At 53.1% G+C, this 14009-nt stretch overlaps 2 protein-coding genes across 3 annotated transcripts; one reads left to right on the top strand and one right to left on the bottom strand.

Annotated features, from left to right (window-relative positions):
• Positions 1 to 4658, top strand: LOC133142173 (plectin-like). The gene is made up of 4 exons (XM_061263268.1): positions 1 to 1101; positions 1766 to 2182; positions 2548 to 2672; positions 3264 to 4658. Exons 1-4 carry the CDS (start codon positions 1 to 3, stop codon positions 3304 to 3306), a joined length of 1686 nt encoding a protein of 561 aa, XP_061119252.1. The 3' UTR covers positions 3307 to 4658.
• Positions 4659 to 5183: 525 nt separating this feature from the next.
• LOC133129726 (histone-binding protein RBBP4-like) lies at positions 5184 to 13302 on the bottom strand. Of its 2 annotated transcripts, none has more exons than XM_061243999.1 (12): positions 13114 to 13302; positions 12165 to 12315; positions 11784 to 11929; positions 10759 to 10932; positions 10007 to 10122; positions 9376 to 9536; positions 8508 to 8634; positions 8026 to 8103; positions 7580 to 7656; positions 6856 to 6913; positions 6301 to 6411; positions 5184 to 5985 (listed from the first exon to the last, which is right to left on the bottom strand). In XM_061243999.1, exons 1-12 carry the CDS (start codon positions 13127 to 13129, stop codon positions 5923 to 5925), a joined length of 1278 nt encoding a protein of 425 aa, XP_061099983.1. In that variant the 5' UTR covers positions 13130 to 13302; the 3' UTR covers positions 5184 to 5922. The 2 variants fall into 2 exon arrangements, with proteins under 2 accessions (XP_061099983.1, XP_061099987.1); XM_061244003.1 differs by having other exon boundaries at positions 12165 to 12312; positions 13114 to 13301.
• Positions 13303 to 14009: the final 707 nt, after the last annotated feature.

The following is a 14009-nucleotide window of genomic DNA, read 5'->3' as shown; positions in this document are numbered from 1 at the left end:
ATGCCTCCGCTGACGGCGGAGGGCGCGGGCGGGAAAGGGGCGGAGCCTGACGACACGCCCCCCCTGACGGCGGAGGGCGCGGGCGGGAAAGGGGCGGAGCCTGACGACACGCCCCCCCTGACGGCGGAGGGCGCGGGCGGGAAAGGGGCGGAGCCTGACGACACGCCCCCCCTGACGGCGGAGGGCGCGGGCGGGAAAGGGGCGGAGCCTGACGACACGCCTCCGCTGACGGCGGAGGGCGGGGGCGGGAAAGGGGCGGGGCCTGACGACACGCCTCCCCTGACGGCGGAGGGCGCGGGCGGGAAAGGGGCGGAGCCTGACGACACGCCCCCCCTGACGGCGGAGGGCGCGGGCGGGAAAGGGGCGGAGCCTGACGACACGCCCCCCCTGACGGCGGAGGGCGCGGGCGGGAAAGGGGCGGAGCCTGACGACACGCCTCCCCTGACGGCGGAGGGCGCGGGCGGGAAAGGGGCGGGGCCTGACGACACGCCTCCCCTGACGGCGGAGGGCGCGGGCGGGAAAGGGGCGGAGCCTGACGACACGCCCCCCCTGACGGCGGAGGGCGCGGGCGGGAAAGGGGCGGAGCCTGACGACACGCCCCCCCTGACGGCGGAGGGCGCGGGCGGGAAAGGGGCGGAGCCTGACGACACGCCTCCCCTGACGGCGGAGGCCGCGGGCGGGACAGGGGCGGAGCCTGACGACACGCCCCCCCTGACGGCGGAGGCCGCGGGCGCGCTGGCGTCGCTGGCGGAGCGGCGGGCGCAGGAAGTGATGTCACACGTGGCGGGCTGCCTGGCGGAGGCGGGCGCGCGGCTGGAGGAGTGCATCGGGGGGGTGCGGACGCTGCTGCTGCAGAGGGACGCCCTGGTGGCCCGGCTGCTGCAGCTGGAGCAGCCGATGGCGCGGGCCGCCCGGGCGCTGAGGGCGGAGCTCCTGCAGGCGCACGGGCGCCTGTCGCGCGCGGAGCTCGGGGGGCGGAGCCTGCGGGAGGAGGTGCGCCGCGCCAAGAGGAGGCTCTTCCTGGCGGCCCGGGACGGCATCCAGAGCCAGATCGCCCTGGAGACCAAGCGGCACGAGGTGGCGCAGTCTGCAATCACACAGGTAGACGGGCCACCGGGTCACACGCACCTGGGCACAATGCCAAAACTGACACTGAAACACACGCACAGTCACACACACCTGGGCACAATGCCAAAACTAACGCTGCTCTGAAACACACACACATACACACACACTCACACACACACACACACACACATACACTCACACACACACACACACATACACTCACACACACACACACACATACACTTGAGCACAACAGAGTTAGCAGTAATTTGAATGACTTTGACAAGCCCATTTCTCCACTACTGTTGACCATTGAGACACGGCTCTTGTATTAGTCTCATAGGTACACTCAGCCCAAAATGAAAGGTAACAGAGTTATGTGTGACTAAAAGCGTGGATTTTAAAGTGTATTCTGCACAAATGCAGAGGGCGGCCTGTAGCGTAGTGGTTAAGGTAAATGACTGGGACCCGCAAGGTCGGCGGTTCTAATCCCGGTGTAGCCACAATAAGATCCGCACAGCCCTTGGGGGCCCTTGAGCAAGGCCTTTAACCCTGCATTGCTCCAGGGGAGGATTGTCTCCTGCTTAGTCTAATCAACTGTACGTCGCTCTGGATAAGAGCGTCTGCTAAATGCCAATAATGTAATGTAATGTAATGTAATGTAACATTCTAAAGCGTCTCTTACCCCGCTCCTCAGGAGGAGCTGCGGGCCCAGATCGAGGGGCTGAGGGAGGAGGCGTCTCGGCTGCAGGAGGAGCAGCGGGAGGAGCTGCGGGAGGCGCGGGAGCGGGCGCGGGAGGCGGGCCAGCGCCGGCCGCGCCCCCGCAGCGACATCACGCACTGCCGCCGCCTCTCCCTGGACCTCCAGCAGTGGCTCCGCGGCGGGGCGGAGGCGCTGGGGCAGCGCTACGAGCCGCGCCTCCTGGCCCTGCTCCGGCGGAGGCAGTGGGGGGAGGAGGCGCTGCGGAGGCAGCGGGAGCAGGCGCTGGATCTGAGGGCCCGAGTCGGGCCCCTGAGGGAGCAGGCCGGGGCCCTGGGGCTCCAGAGGGCCTGCACGGAGGAGCGGCTCGCCCTCCTGCAGCGGGGGAGGGAGGAGAACGTGGCGCAGTACCGGGTACGAGGGGCAGGGGGGGCGGTAGTGGCGCACTGGGGCGGGACTGGGCGGGGTAAGGATACCATGTTAGGTAACGCAGTCAGAAGAGGTAAACAGCACAGCAAAAAAGCAAAGATTTCCTCTGTGGTGACTGGCTAGTGGTGTGTTGTCCTCTGTGGTGATTGGCTGGTGATGTGTTGTCCTGTGTGGTGATTGGCTAGTGATGTGTTGTTCTTTGTGGCGATTGGGTGCTGATGTGATGTCCTCTGTAGTGATTGGCAGGTGATTTGTAGGTTTCTGTGGTGATTGGCTGGTGATGTGTTGTCCTGTGTGGTGATTGGCTGGTGATGTGTTGTCCTGTGTGGTGATTGGCTCTCTCCACCCAGGAGACCGTGGAGGAGCTGGAGCAGAGATTGCGGGAGCTGAGGACGGAGGCGCAGGTGCAGAAGAAGACAAATGAAGCGATGGAGAACCTGAAGACCAGCTTGTCCGAAGAGCTGGACGTCCACAGGTGAGCCTTTACCTGTCTCACACCCCACCTGCATCAGCTCAACCTTAACCTGTCTCACACCCCACCTGTATCAGATCAACCTTAACCTGTCTCAAATCCCACCTGCATCAGCTCAACCTTAACCTGTCTCACACCCCACCTGTATCAGATCAACCTTAACCTCTCTCACACCCCACCTGTATCAGCTCAACCTTAACCTGTCTCAAATCCCACCTGTATCAGCTCAACCTTAACCTGTCTCAAATCCCACCTGCATCAGCTCAACCTTAACCTGTCTCACACCCCACCTGCATCAGTTCAACCTTAACCTGTCTCAAATCCCACCTGCATCAGCTCAACCTTAACCTGTCTCACACCCCACCTGTATCAGCTCAACCTTAACCTGTCTCAAATCCCACCTGCATCAGTTCAACCTTAACCTGTCTCAAATCCCACCTGCATCAGCTCAACCTTAACCTGTCTCACACCCCACCTGTATCAGCTCAACCTTAACCTGTCTCACACCCCACCTGTATCAGCTCAACCTTAACCTGTCTCACACCACACCTGTATCAGATGACCTGTAATATTTTCTCCCATCCCTCTCCATAGGCGATTTGCTGAAGCGTATGGAATACTCCAGATTCATGCCTGAGCGAAATCGGAAACTGGGTCATGTGAAACAGTCCACAGATGAAATTGTGTGATTCTCCTGCTTGTGCAATGTTTTAAAGATATTGTGAAATTCACTTAACTTTTCCACAGATACTTACAGGCACATTTACATACATGCAGGATTTCACTGTTCTGGGGTTTTCCCATTTTCCTGTCAACTCAAAACACACCAGGGGCCTGTATCATGAAGCAGGATTACTGAGTTAGCAGGATTACCAGAACTGTCCCAAATCTGCAACATGGACTGAAGTAAAAAAGAGCTCTTCCGGGTTTTACTCAGTAAAAACCAGCTAGTTATCCAGCTAACTCTGTAATCTTCCTTTGTGATACGTGTTCAGACTTGATCCTGGTTCCTGGATCCAGGATGTTTCTTTCACCCAGATCAGACCATCCAACCTATTCACGTTCATATGCTTTGTGGTAGGACTATTGAAAGTAAGATTACGTGTGGCATTTCCTGTCAGGCTGTTTAGATAGCATTCAACTAGCTAGATTTAACGAGCAATTTTTGGCTATTTCTCCCGTGGCTCTCCCAGACCACAATTACAGACCCGTGCCCAGGACACTGCCCTCACCATGAGCACTACCTGATATCACGACAGACACTGCGGCCCTCCAGGACTGGAGTTAAACCTGCAGACACTGCGGCCCTCCAGGACTGGAGTTAAACCTGCAGACACTGCGACCCTCCAGGACTGGAGTTAAACCTGCAGACACCGAGACCCTCCAGGACTGGAGTTAAACCTGCAGACACAGAGATTCTCCAGGACTGGAGTTAAACCTGCAGACACAGCGATTCTCCAGGACTGGAGTTAAACCTGCAGACACTGCTGCCCTCCATGACTGGAGTCTGACACCACTGACCTAAAGCATTATGAAATGATTTCCAATACGGTACATTTATTTTCCTTTTCCATAAATTGGGCACCTCCATGTACTGCAACTCAGTTTTGAAAAAAGAAAGGGCATATCTGTAAACTAGTCTTTTACAAGTAGCTTCAGTCGTAAATATGCTTGTGTGTCTGGATTAATACTTCACTGTACGCACGGGAGAATGAGTCTTCATAAACCCCAGTCACTGGCCCACTAAAACTAATCAAATTACTTTGCTCTCCACAGTAGTACTTGATTGGCTGAAACCAGTGAGTCACTAATGATGTGTGGTAGCTCCGCCTATTTTCGGCAAGGAAGCCACATTCTCCAATCGCTATGCTGTTACTGCACTTCCTGTTGTGCACAAATGCCCATATTTGACGCTGCAGTAATGCAACGCACTTTCGTTTTACGCATTTATGGCCATGTGCCCGAAAGGACAATAAAAACATACATATGAAGCATTTAAAAGGCTACGCATGTACTTTTTTCAAGTGGTTCAAGGGGATATATTTAGTAAAATTGCATTCAGGAATTTGCCAACAATCAACTTTTGGAAATATTTTCAATTTTCAATGAAAGCTGTTTTTTTTTTTCTAATTGCTTACAAAGTTTGCCAACTTCTCAATCCCATGTTGCCCGACCTGCAGAGGGACTGCAGTTCTGTTTTTTGGGTGTCGACATCATAACGGGATTTGGCCTGTGATGTTTGCTCATGCAGGTGGCAGTCAAACATCCACTCTCACCCCCACCCCCACCCCCACCCTCACTCTCACTCACTCTCACTCTCACTCTCACTCTCACTCTCACTCTCACTCTCACTCTCACTCTCACTCTCACTCTCACCCTCACCCTCACCCTCACCCTCACTCTCACCCTCACCCTCACCCTCACTCTCACTCTCACTCTCACACACCACACACCACACACCACACACCACACACCACACACCACACACCACACACCACACACCACACGCACAACCTCGATACAAAACCATTTATTATCGTCAATGAACTTTATACAATTCTGAAAAAGCACAGGATAAACACAAGGACGGGCTCAAAGAAAAATGGAAACGGGACAGCCTCCTCTCTCTGGACTCCGGCCGTAAACAAAAGCCAAGCGTGAGAATCCAGAAGCTTCCGGCTCCAGCTCCTTCAGAAACGGGCTCTCCCGACACTATCCCCAGATCTTAAAACCGTCTGTGGTCATGAAGAGAGGCTGAATCTGGCACAGGTGCTACTTCAGCAGAGCGGAGAGCGAGGGAAAGGAATGTTAATCTGAGAGAGGGGGGTCGGAAATACTCATTAAATAACAAAAAGCCTTTCGTATGCTTTGATGGAGGAGGGGGTGGGAGACCAAAACAAACTCCCCCCAAAAAAAGAGGACCGCGCAGCCGGAATAAACATGTACTTTTAAAAAAAGATTAAACACAAGAGCAATATTCATTTAAAAAATACATTCTGTTTTTTTATTTATTTATTTTTATTTATTATTATTATTAATTGCAGGATGGAAAACACCCGCTGTTGTGTCACTAGTCGGTTGTAAATGACTGTCCACAGATTGGCTGCTTGGTGAATGACTTGGCCCACTGATTGGCTGCCTGTGAATGGCTCTGTCCAGTGATTGGCTGCTTGAGAATGGCGAGCAGCTCTGTCCGCCGCTGTGACAGGAAGATGAACCGGGTGGGCGTGGCCATGGCGCATGGGGCGGGGTCTCAGCCCTGCACTTCCGTGTCCGCTGTGCCCTCTGGGTCCTCGTCGTTGTAGATGTTCTCTGCCTGGGAGGGGCATGGGAGACACCAGTCAGCCAATGAGAGGGAGGGGAGCAGGGCTGGGGAGGGGGGGGGAGGGGGGGGGACATGCTTGCAAAGTGGGGACATTCTGGAAGGGGCTCGGAGTATTGTACGTGTATGTGTGTGTGTGTGTGTTTACACGTATGCGCGTGTGTGTGCGTGCGTGTGTGTGTGTGTGTATGTGTGTGTGTGTGTATGTGTGTGTGTGTGTGTGTGTGTGTGTGTGTATGTGTGTGTGTGTGTGTGTGTGTATATGTGCAGTCGCTCCTGTGTTGAGGCGGTCTCCGTGGCGACGCTCACCATCTGCCACACTTGCATGATGTTGTCCTCGGAGACGGAGCAGATCACCCAGGGCTCGTTGGGGTTCCAGGAGAAGTCCGAGATCTTGGCCGTGTGTCCGCCGTGGATGAACTGCACGGGAGACGCGCAGAGACACGCGTAAGCCTACTAGCCCATGTGACCGGGACCCGGAAGGTTGCTGGTTCCAGCCCCGGTGTACGATAAGACCTGCACAGCTGTTGGGCCCTTTGAGCAAGGCCCTTAACCCCACATTGCTCGGGGGGGGCTTTGTCCCCTGTTTAGTCTAATCAACTGGAACTTGCTTAGTTGGAGCACTGCCTTAACTAAAATATACATACAATGATTTGGACAGTGGTACAATTAATGTTTGTTTACAATCATAGGTTATGGCTCCGCACTCTAGCACGTTGGATGTGATATGAAAGAATAAATATGAGGTTCAAGTGCAGACTGTCACCCTTAAGTTGAGGGTATTTACTAACACGTCGGGTGATCCGTGTAGGAATGACATCATTGTGCTCAAAAGTAACGGGACAGTTTGCTTCTCTGACTCACCAGGAGCTCGGGGGGGCCGTCCTCTGCATCCTCTGGAGATTGCTCCTCCCCAATTTTACTGGAGAACAAGGATCACATCAGACAGGAGAGCCAGGACCCAACACCAACACCAACTCCAACCCCAACACCACCAGGATTACATCAGACAGGAGAGCAAGGACCCAACACCAACACCAACCCCAACACCGCCAGGATTACATCAGAACCCAGCACAACCCAAACACCACCAGGATTACATCAGAACCCAGCACAACCCAAACACCACCAGGAATACATCAGAACCCAGCACAACCCAAACACCACCAGGATTACATCAGAACCCAGCCGACACCAACACCACCAGGCCTGTCAGCACCATGAACCCATTCTGTGCACCCCTCACTGAACGCGCTGGTAAACTCAACGTTTCCATCCAAATGTTTCACAAATGCTGAACGAATTTCGGAAAAAGTCAGTAATGTTTCCATAATTCTAATTCACGTAATCAAAAGGGGGCTAGCGGCCCGTTTTATGGGGTTTTCTGGAGCGGGAACGTGTGACTTCACAAGTTCCGAAAATCTGTCTCCATCACCCTTTATCACATCTTCTCTTTATCGGCACGCCCGTGTTTCTACCACAGACACACGTAAAACCCTTTTCGGTTTACTTATAAAACGGTTGGATGGAAACCCCACTTGTGAGTAACGCTGGTGAACACCCGTCACACCTGCACAGGTGAACCCACCTGAGGTCCCACACGTTCAGCCGCCTGTCGGTCCCGCTGGAGGCCAGGATGGTTTCGTTGTGGGGCGACCACTGCACCTGCGGGGGGCGCGAGTGAGTGGGTTCAGCAGGGCAGCCCAAAACTAGCACTGAGGCGACTGATGGGCCTGTGAGGGGCCACGTGAGCCGGGGACACTGAAATAGCATGCTGGAGCAAGGTTCATATACTGAAACACAGTGAACACACACATACACAGGAAAACCTGTCTTTGCAACTGACACACACATGTAGACACAGACACACACACCTGGAAGATCCTATCCTTGTTACTGACTGAAACACACACACACACACACACACACACACACACACACACGTACACACACGCACGCAGAACATCTCATCCATGTTACACACACACATACACACACGTACACACGTACAAACACACGTACACGTACACACACCTGGAAGATCTCGTCCTTGTGAGACTCGAAGGAGTGCAGTTTGAGTTTGAGGTTGCGCAGATCCCAGAGAGCCACAGTCTGGAGGAGAGGGAAGCGTCAGTGCACGTCAGCGCCCCCCTGTGGTCAGAGGCAGGGCCTGCAGCATGCCTGTGTATTTACCCACAGCATATTCTTACCTCGCTATAAATAGTTACTTCTGCTCTTTCGCTTGAAATGTGCTACACTTAGTTACAATTATTATTGCTTTTAGAGAGAGAGAGAGAGAGAGAGAGAGAGAGAGAGAGAGAGAGAGAGAGAGAGAGAGAGAGAGAGAGAGAGAGAGAGAGAGAGAGAGAGCGCTGAAAGAGGGGGGATGAAGAGAAGGGGACCGGGATGAACAGCTGTAGGGGATGAAAGGGGGATGGAGGGGGGATGAAAGGGCGATGGAGGGGGGAGGAAAGGGGGATGAAGGACGAGTGTAAAAGGAAGGGGAGAGCGCAGACCTTGTCGGCTGACCCGGTGGCCAGGATGAACTCGCTGTAGGGGTTGAAGGAGAGGCAGTTGACCTCGGCTGTGTGTGCGTCCACTGCGTGACTGGGCTTGGACGTGTTGTTGGAGCGAGTGTCCCAGCTGCAGAACACACACACGCACACACGCACACACGCACACACGCACACACGCACACACGCACACACGCACACGCGCACACGCGCGCACACGCGCGCACACACACACACACACGCACGCACACACGCACACACGCACACACGCACACACGCACACACAGAGACGCACACACACACACAAAAATCTGATGTAAAGCACAGCCCACTTCAGTTGTCCAAGAAGCCTACTACATCCACTTGTATGAAGTCTACACACACATGCATGTTATACATATACAGTTGGTGAAAGACTGTCTCTAAATGCATGTAGCATCCACTATTGTGTGAGCGTGAGAGAGAGAGAGAGAGAGGGAGAGGGAGAGGGAGAGAGAGAGGGAGAGGGAGAGGGAGAGGGAGAGGGAAGAGGGGGGGGAGAGGGGGGGGGAGAGGGAGAGAGGGAGAGAGGGAGAGAGGGAGAGAGGGAGGGAGAGAGAGAGAGAGAGAGAGAGAGAGAGAGAGAGGGAGAGAGAGAGAGGGGGGAGAGAGAGGGGGAGAGAGAGGGGGAGAGAGAGAGAGAGAGAGAGAGAGAGAGAGAGAGAGAGAGAGAGAGAGGGAGAGGGAGAGGGAGAGAGAGAGAGAGAGAGGGGGAGAGAGAGGGAGAGAGAGAGAGAGAGAGAGAGAGAGAGAGAGAGAGAGAGAGAGAGAGAGAGAGAGAGGGGGAGGGAGAGAGGGAGGGCGAGGGTGAGAGAAAGAGAGAGAGACTCACATCATGAGCTTCTGGTCGTCGGCCACAGAGCCGAACAGGGACTCGTGCAGCAGGTGCCAGGACACGTCCTCCACCACCGCCGTGTGCCCCGTGAAGATGGTCTTAGCATCCACCACCTTCCCCTCCTTCGGCACCGAGCTGATGTCCCATAGACAGATTGTCTGGGAGAGAGGGTGAGAGAGTGAGTGAGTGAGTGAGTGAGTGAGTGAGAGAGTGAGAGAGTGAGAGAGTGAGAGAGTGAGAGAGAGGGAGTGAGTGAGTGAGTGAGTGAGTGAGTGAGTGAGTGAGTGAGTGAGTGAGAGTGAGAGAGTGGGAGGGTGAGTGAGTGAGTGAGTGAGTGAGTGAGTGAGTGAGAGAGAGGGTGAGAGAGGGAGTGAGAGAGAGAGAGTGAGTGAGTGAGTGAGTGAGTGAGTGAGTGAGTGAGTGAGTGAGTGAGTGAGTGAGTGAGTGTGTGTGAGTGAGTGAGTGAGTGAGTGAGAGAGAGAGGGTGAGTGAGTGAGTGAGTGAGTGAGTGAGTGAGTGAGTGTGTGTGTGAGTGTGTGTGTGAGTGAGTGTGTGAGTGAGTGAGTGAGTGTGTGAGTGAGTGAGTGAGTGAGTGAATTAGCAGAAGCAGGAAGTGAGGTGTTCTCACGTGGTCGTCGGACGCGCTGAGCAGACAGCCGCTCAGGTTGGGGTTCCAGGACAGGCCGTACCCCTCCTTCTGATGCCCCCGCAAGCGCAGGTCTGGGGTGCACTCCCCCGAGGGGTCTGGCGCACACACACGCGCACACACACACACACACACACACACGCACGCACGTGCACAAACACGCACGCACGCACACACGCGCGCACACACACACATACATACATACGCACACACACACACATACATACATACATACGAACGTACGCACGCACGCGCAAACACACATGCATGCACGCACACACACACACACAGACAGACACAAACACACAAACAGAACACAGGGAAGGAAAGAAATTATGTATAGCCTGTAATAGTGGGGGGGGCTGTGTAGGGGGTACCTGGCTGGGGAGACGTGTGAGGGAATACCTGGTTTGGAGTGGTGTGTTAGGGTATGTTAGGGTACCTGGTTTGGAGTGGTGTGTTAGGGTATGTTAGGGTACCTGGTTTGGAGTGGTGTGTTAGGGTATGTTAGGGTACCTGGTTTGGAGTGGTGTGTTAGGGTACCTGGTTTGGAGTGGGTGTGTTAGGGTATGTTAGAGTACCTGGTTTGGAGTGGTGTGTTAGGGTATGTTAGGGTACCTGGTTTGGAGTGGTGTGTTAGGGGGGTGTTTGGGGGTACCTGGTTTGGAGGGGTGCGTTACGGTGTGTTCGGGGGTACCTGGTTTGCAGGGGTGTGTCAGGGTGTATTGGGGTACCTGGTTTGGAGGGGTGCTTGGTGTAGTCGAACACGAGCACGTCGCTGGTGGGGGTCTTGGTGGCGATGATGCAGGGGTTCTGGGGCATGTAGCGCGCCCGGTTCACCTCCCCCTCGTGGTTAATCTTGATCTCGATCTCAATCTTCCCACTCACCGAGCCGAACCCACCAAACTCTGCAGCCAATGGGAGCAGGGGACAACAATCAGCAGACCAATCACAAGGCATCCCCATGGTGCACACAGCATTCCTCTGGGGATTTTTCCGACGTGTTTTTTTTTTCCTTTTTCTTTTTTTTTTTTCAATAAATTTATTTCAGATTTTTCCTTTTTCTCCCAATTTGGTAGCCAATTGTAACCCATCTAATGCAATTAGAGTTAGTGTTAGATACACCGCCCACACCCCGTCCCTCGGCGGCCTGAAGGAGAGCGGCACGCCTTCTTCAAGCCGTCTCGTCTCATGCTTGTGACCATGTTGTGTGCAGCAATCCACTAACCCTGCCAAGTCCCTCCCCTCTGGAGCAGCGAGCCAATCATGCCGCTCCACGAGAGCTGGACAAACTTGCCTTTTTGCAGGACCGGGAATCGAACCCCGGTCCTCGGAGTGCAACTGCACCTTCATGTTAGTTCAGAGCGAGCGGTTTAGAAATAGAGAACATCAGATTACAGCCTGTATTTGCTTTGCATTCTCGCATGAACGGTCAGCTGACTTCCACACCCCATGGGTCCACAAAAGATGGCCGGCTCACTAGTGATGCTACAAGTTAGCATATTTTTTAGAGAGAGAGAGAGAGAGAGAGAGTGAGAGAGAGTGAGAGAGAGTGTGAGAGAGTGTGAGAGAGTGAGAGAGAGTGAGAGAGAGTGAGAGAGAGAGAGAGAGCGTGAGAGAGAGTGAGAGAGAGTGTGAGAGAGAGTGAGAGAGAGTGAGAGAGAGTGAGAGGGAGTGAGAGGGAGTGAGAGAGAGTGAGAGAGAGAACAGGATTTGTACAGAGTGTCTGGAAGGCGAGAGGGGCTCGTCAGAACCGCACCTCCTTTCTCGCTGTCGTAGTGGGACGCGTCGAACTGAGCGTCATCGTTGGGCAGCTGCACGCTGGCGATGACCAGGTGGTTCTGCTCGTCTGACGTGTGTGTGCCGAGCACCAGCCGGTGCACGCTGAAATCCTTCCCCTCCGGCCTAACACACACACACACACACACACACACACGTTTCATTTTCACCCATTTTCTCCACTGCAGTAGTAGGCTACTAACATGGATACAACCGTCAATTTGTGCCAGCTAAGTTACCGCATTGTTTCGGAAATTGAAAGTGCAAGTCTTAAACTTTTGAGCAGGATGCTGCAGTAAAAGGGGCGCATAATAATTCTTTCCCACTGCATGGCCCTCCAGGAGACCCGTAAATAACTCACCTGGTGACGTCGGGCAGCCACTGCGCCGTGAGGCTGGGCCACTCCAGGGCGTGTGTCATCACCAGGTCGTAGAGGAAGGGAGTGTTTTTCTTCCAGATCTTGTACTCTTCGTTGATCACCCTCTCCTCCACCGCATCATCGAAAGCTGCTGCTAACGCAAGGATTTCGAAAGAAAAGAAAAAAAAAAGTTTAGTCCAGCTGGCCGCTGCGCTGAAACTGACAGGGTGTTTAAATACCAAGCCATAACAATGGCGAAAATATTAACATAACCGATAAAGTTACATAGTTCGGCTTTTTAGCCAGCAACCAAACCAGATAGACAAGGAAACAAATCAGCCGGGTTGCATTGCTTTCACATTAACCAGTCAAGTTGGCTAGAATACGATGACAAGTTTAGCTCGCAACAACCATGTTCGCTGGATAAGACGACTAATGGTCAGCCAAGTGAAAGGTTAGTTCGACCTCAGTTGCAAAATGCAACTACAAAAAGTGTAAACTGGCTGATTAGGAAAGAAACCATCACACTAATCATTACGATTGCATCTGAATACAGTTTCTAAGGTTATCTAAAACATATATCGCTAGAATCAAATACAGTCCATCCAGTCAGACTGCTAAAACTTCAAACAGTCACTGGTGAAGGAGAAACAATCAGCAAGCTAGCTAGTTAATGTGTTACCCTGTCAATTCAACAAGATATTGATGGGCAACTCGTAATTGTGAATACAGAAGCTAGCGAACAATAGATGAATTATAACACCAGATCGTATTCACTAACCGCACGTCTATGGACCAATGCTAATTGCTAGCGAAGTAATTAATTAAAGGGGCCTGCTAGCGTGTCAGATACCGGCGACTTTCAATCATCCATTCGTAGCTAGTTTATCTACAACAAGGACAGCTGCCTCAGCATAGTAAAACGATGAATAAAAAAAAAATATATATATACCTTCTTTATCAGCCATTTCGACGTTGTTGGTTATATCCAACCTGTGGGATATAGCTACAGTTGACAAAACCAGCAAGACTCAGCTCTCTTTGTCCAAAAGCGCCGAACAACGAAGCCGACCACCTTCGCGCCAACACCCACCAATCAGCAGCCTTAAAGAATGTGCTCGTCGTAAGCATTCCGATGGGAAATGTTGACCGATTCCGTTCGGTTCCATTACGCGCGGGTTCGCACGCGCACGCACGCACGCGCGCACACACACACACACACACAAGAGGATGTACAGGGAGTGAGAGTATGTTTCGTAGCTTTACATTCAAAGAACAGAGGAACCCAGTCTTCTCAGAAACGAAAAAAACGAATGTATTTCCCAATGCACTTAGTTAATGAATTGGAAGTAGCCTAATAGAAATGAATTTCACTCAAATGCATATAATAATTGGTGAGCTTCCCCAAATGAGAAGGAACAGGTGTGTGTGTGTGTGTGTGTGTGTGTGTGTGTGTGTGTGTGTGTGTGTGCATGCGTGCATGCATACGGGGTGGAGAAGAAAAGTATATTATATTCATCCACAAATGGGCTAATAATCACTACATTATTTATGAGTGTCAAAAATACCCACTCACATGCGGGTACCCTTCGTAACACACTCCTCCAAACCAGGTACCCCCTAACACACCCTAACATACCACGAGGGGGAGGTGAACCGGGCGCGCTACATGCCCCAGAACCCCTGCATCATCGCCACTGAGACCCCCACCAGCGACATGCTCGTGTTCGACTACACCAAGCACCCCTCCAAACCAGGTACCCTAATACACCCTGACACACCCCTCAAAACCAGGTACCCCCGAACACACCCTAACACACCACTCCAAACCAGGTATGCCCTAACACA

Source organism: Conger conger, chromosome 1 (genome assembly GCF_963514075.1).
Source record: "Conger conger chromosome 1, fConCon1.1, whole genome shotgun sequence".
NCBI lineage: Eukaryota > Metazoa > Chordata > Actinopteri > Anguilliformes > Congridae > Conger > Conger conger.
This window is presented reverse-complemented; position numbering and strand designations above follow the sequence as displayed.

Excerpts from the sequence above, each read along its gene's own strand:
- LOC133142173 (XM_061263268.1), top strand. The coding sequence starts at position 1 with ATGCCTCCGCTGACGGCGGAGGGCGCGGGCGGGAAAGGGGCGGAGCCT. Across the intron at positions 1,102-1,765 it reads CGCAGTCTGCAATCACACAG|GAGGAGCTGCGGGCCCAGAT; the intron begins GTAGACGGGCCA and ends CCCGCTCCTCAG. Across the intron at positions 2,673-3,263 it reads GAAGAGCTGGACGTCCACAG|GCGATTTGCTGAAGCGTATG; the intron begins GTGAGCCTTTAC and ends CCCTCTCCATAG.
- LOC133129726 (XM_061243999.1), bottom strand. Across the intron at positions 10,123-10,758 it reads CAAGCACCCCTCCAAACCAG|ACCCCTCGGGGGAGTGCACC; the intron begins GTACCCCAATAC and ends TGTGTGCGCCAG. Across the intron at positions 7,657-8,025 it reads ACAAGGACGAGATCTTCCAG|GTGCAGTGGTCGCCCCACAA; the intron begins GTGTGTGTACGT and ends CGCCCCCCGCAG.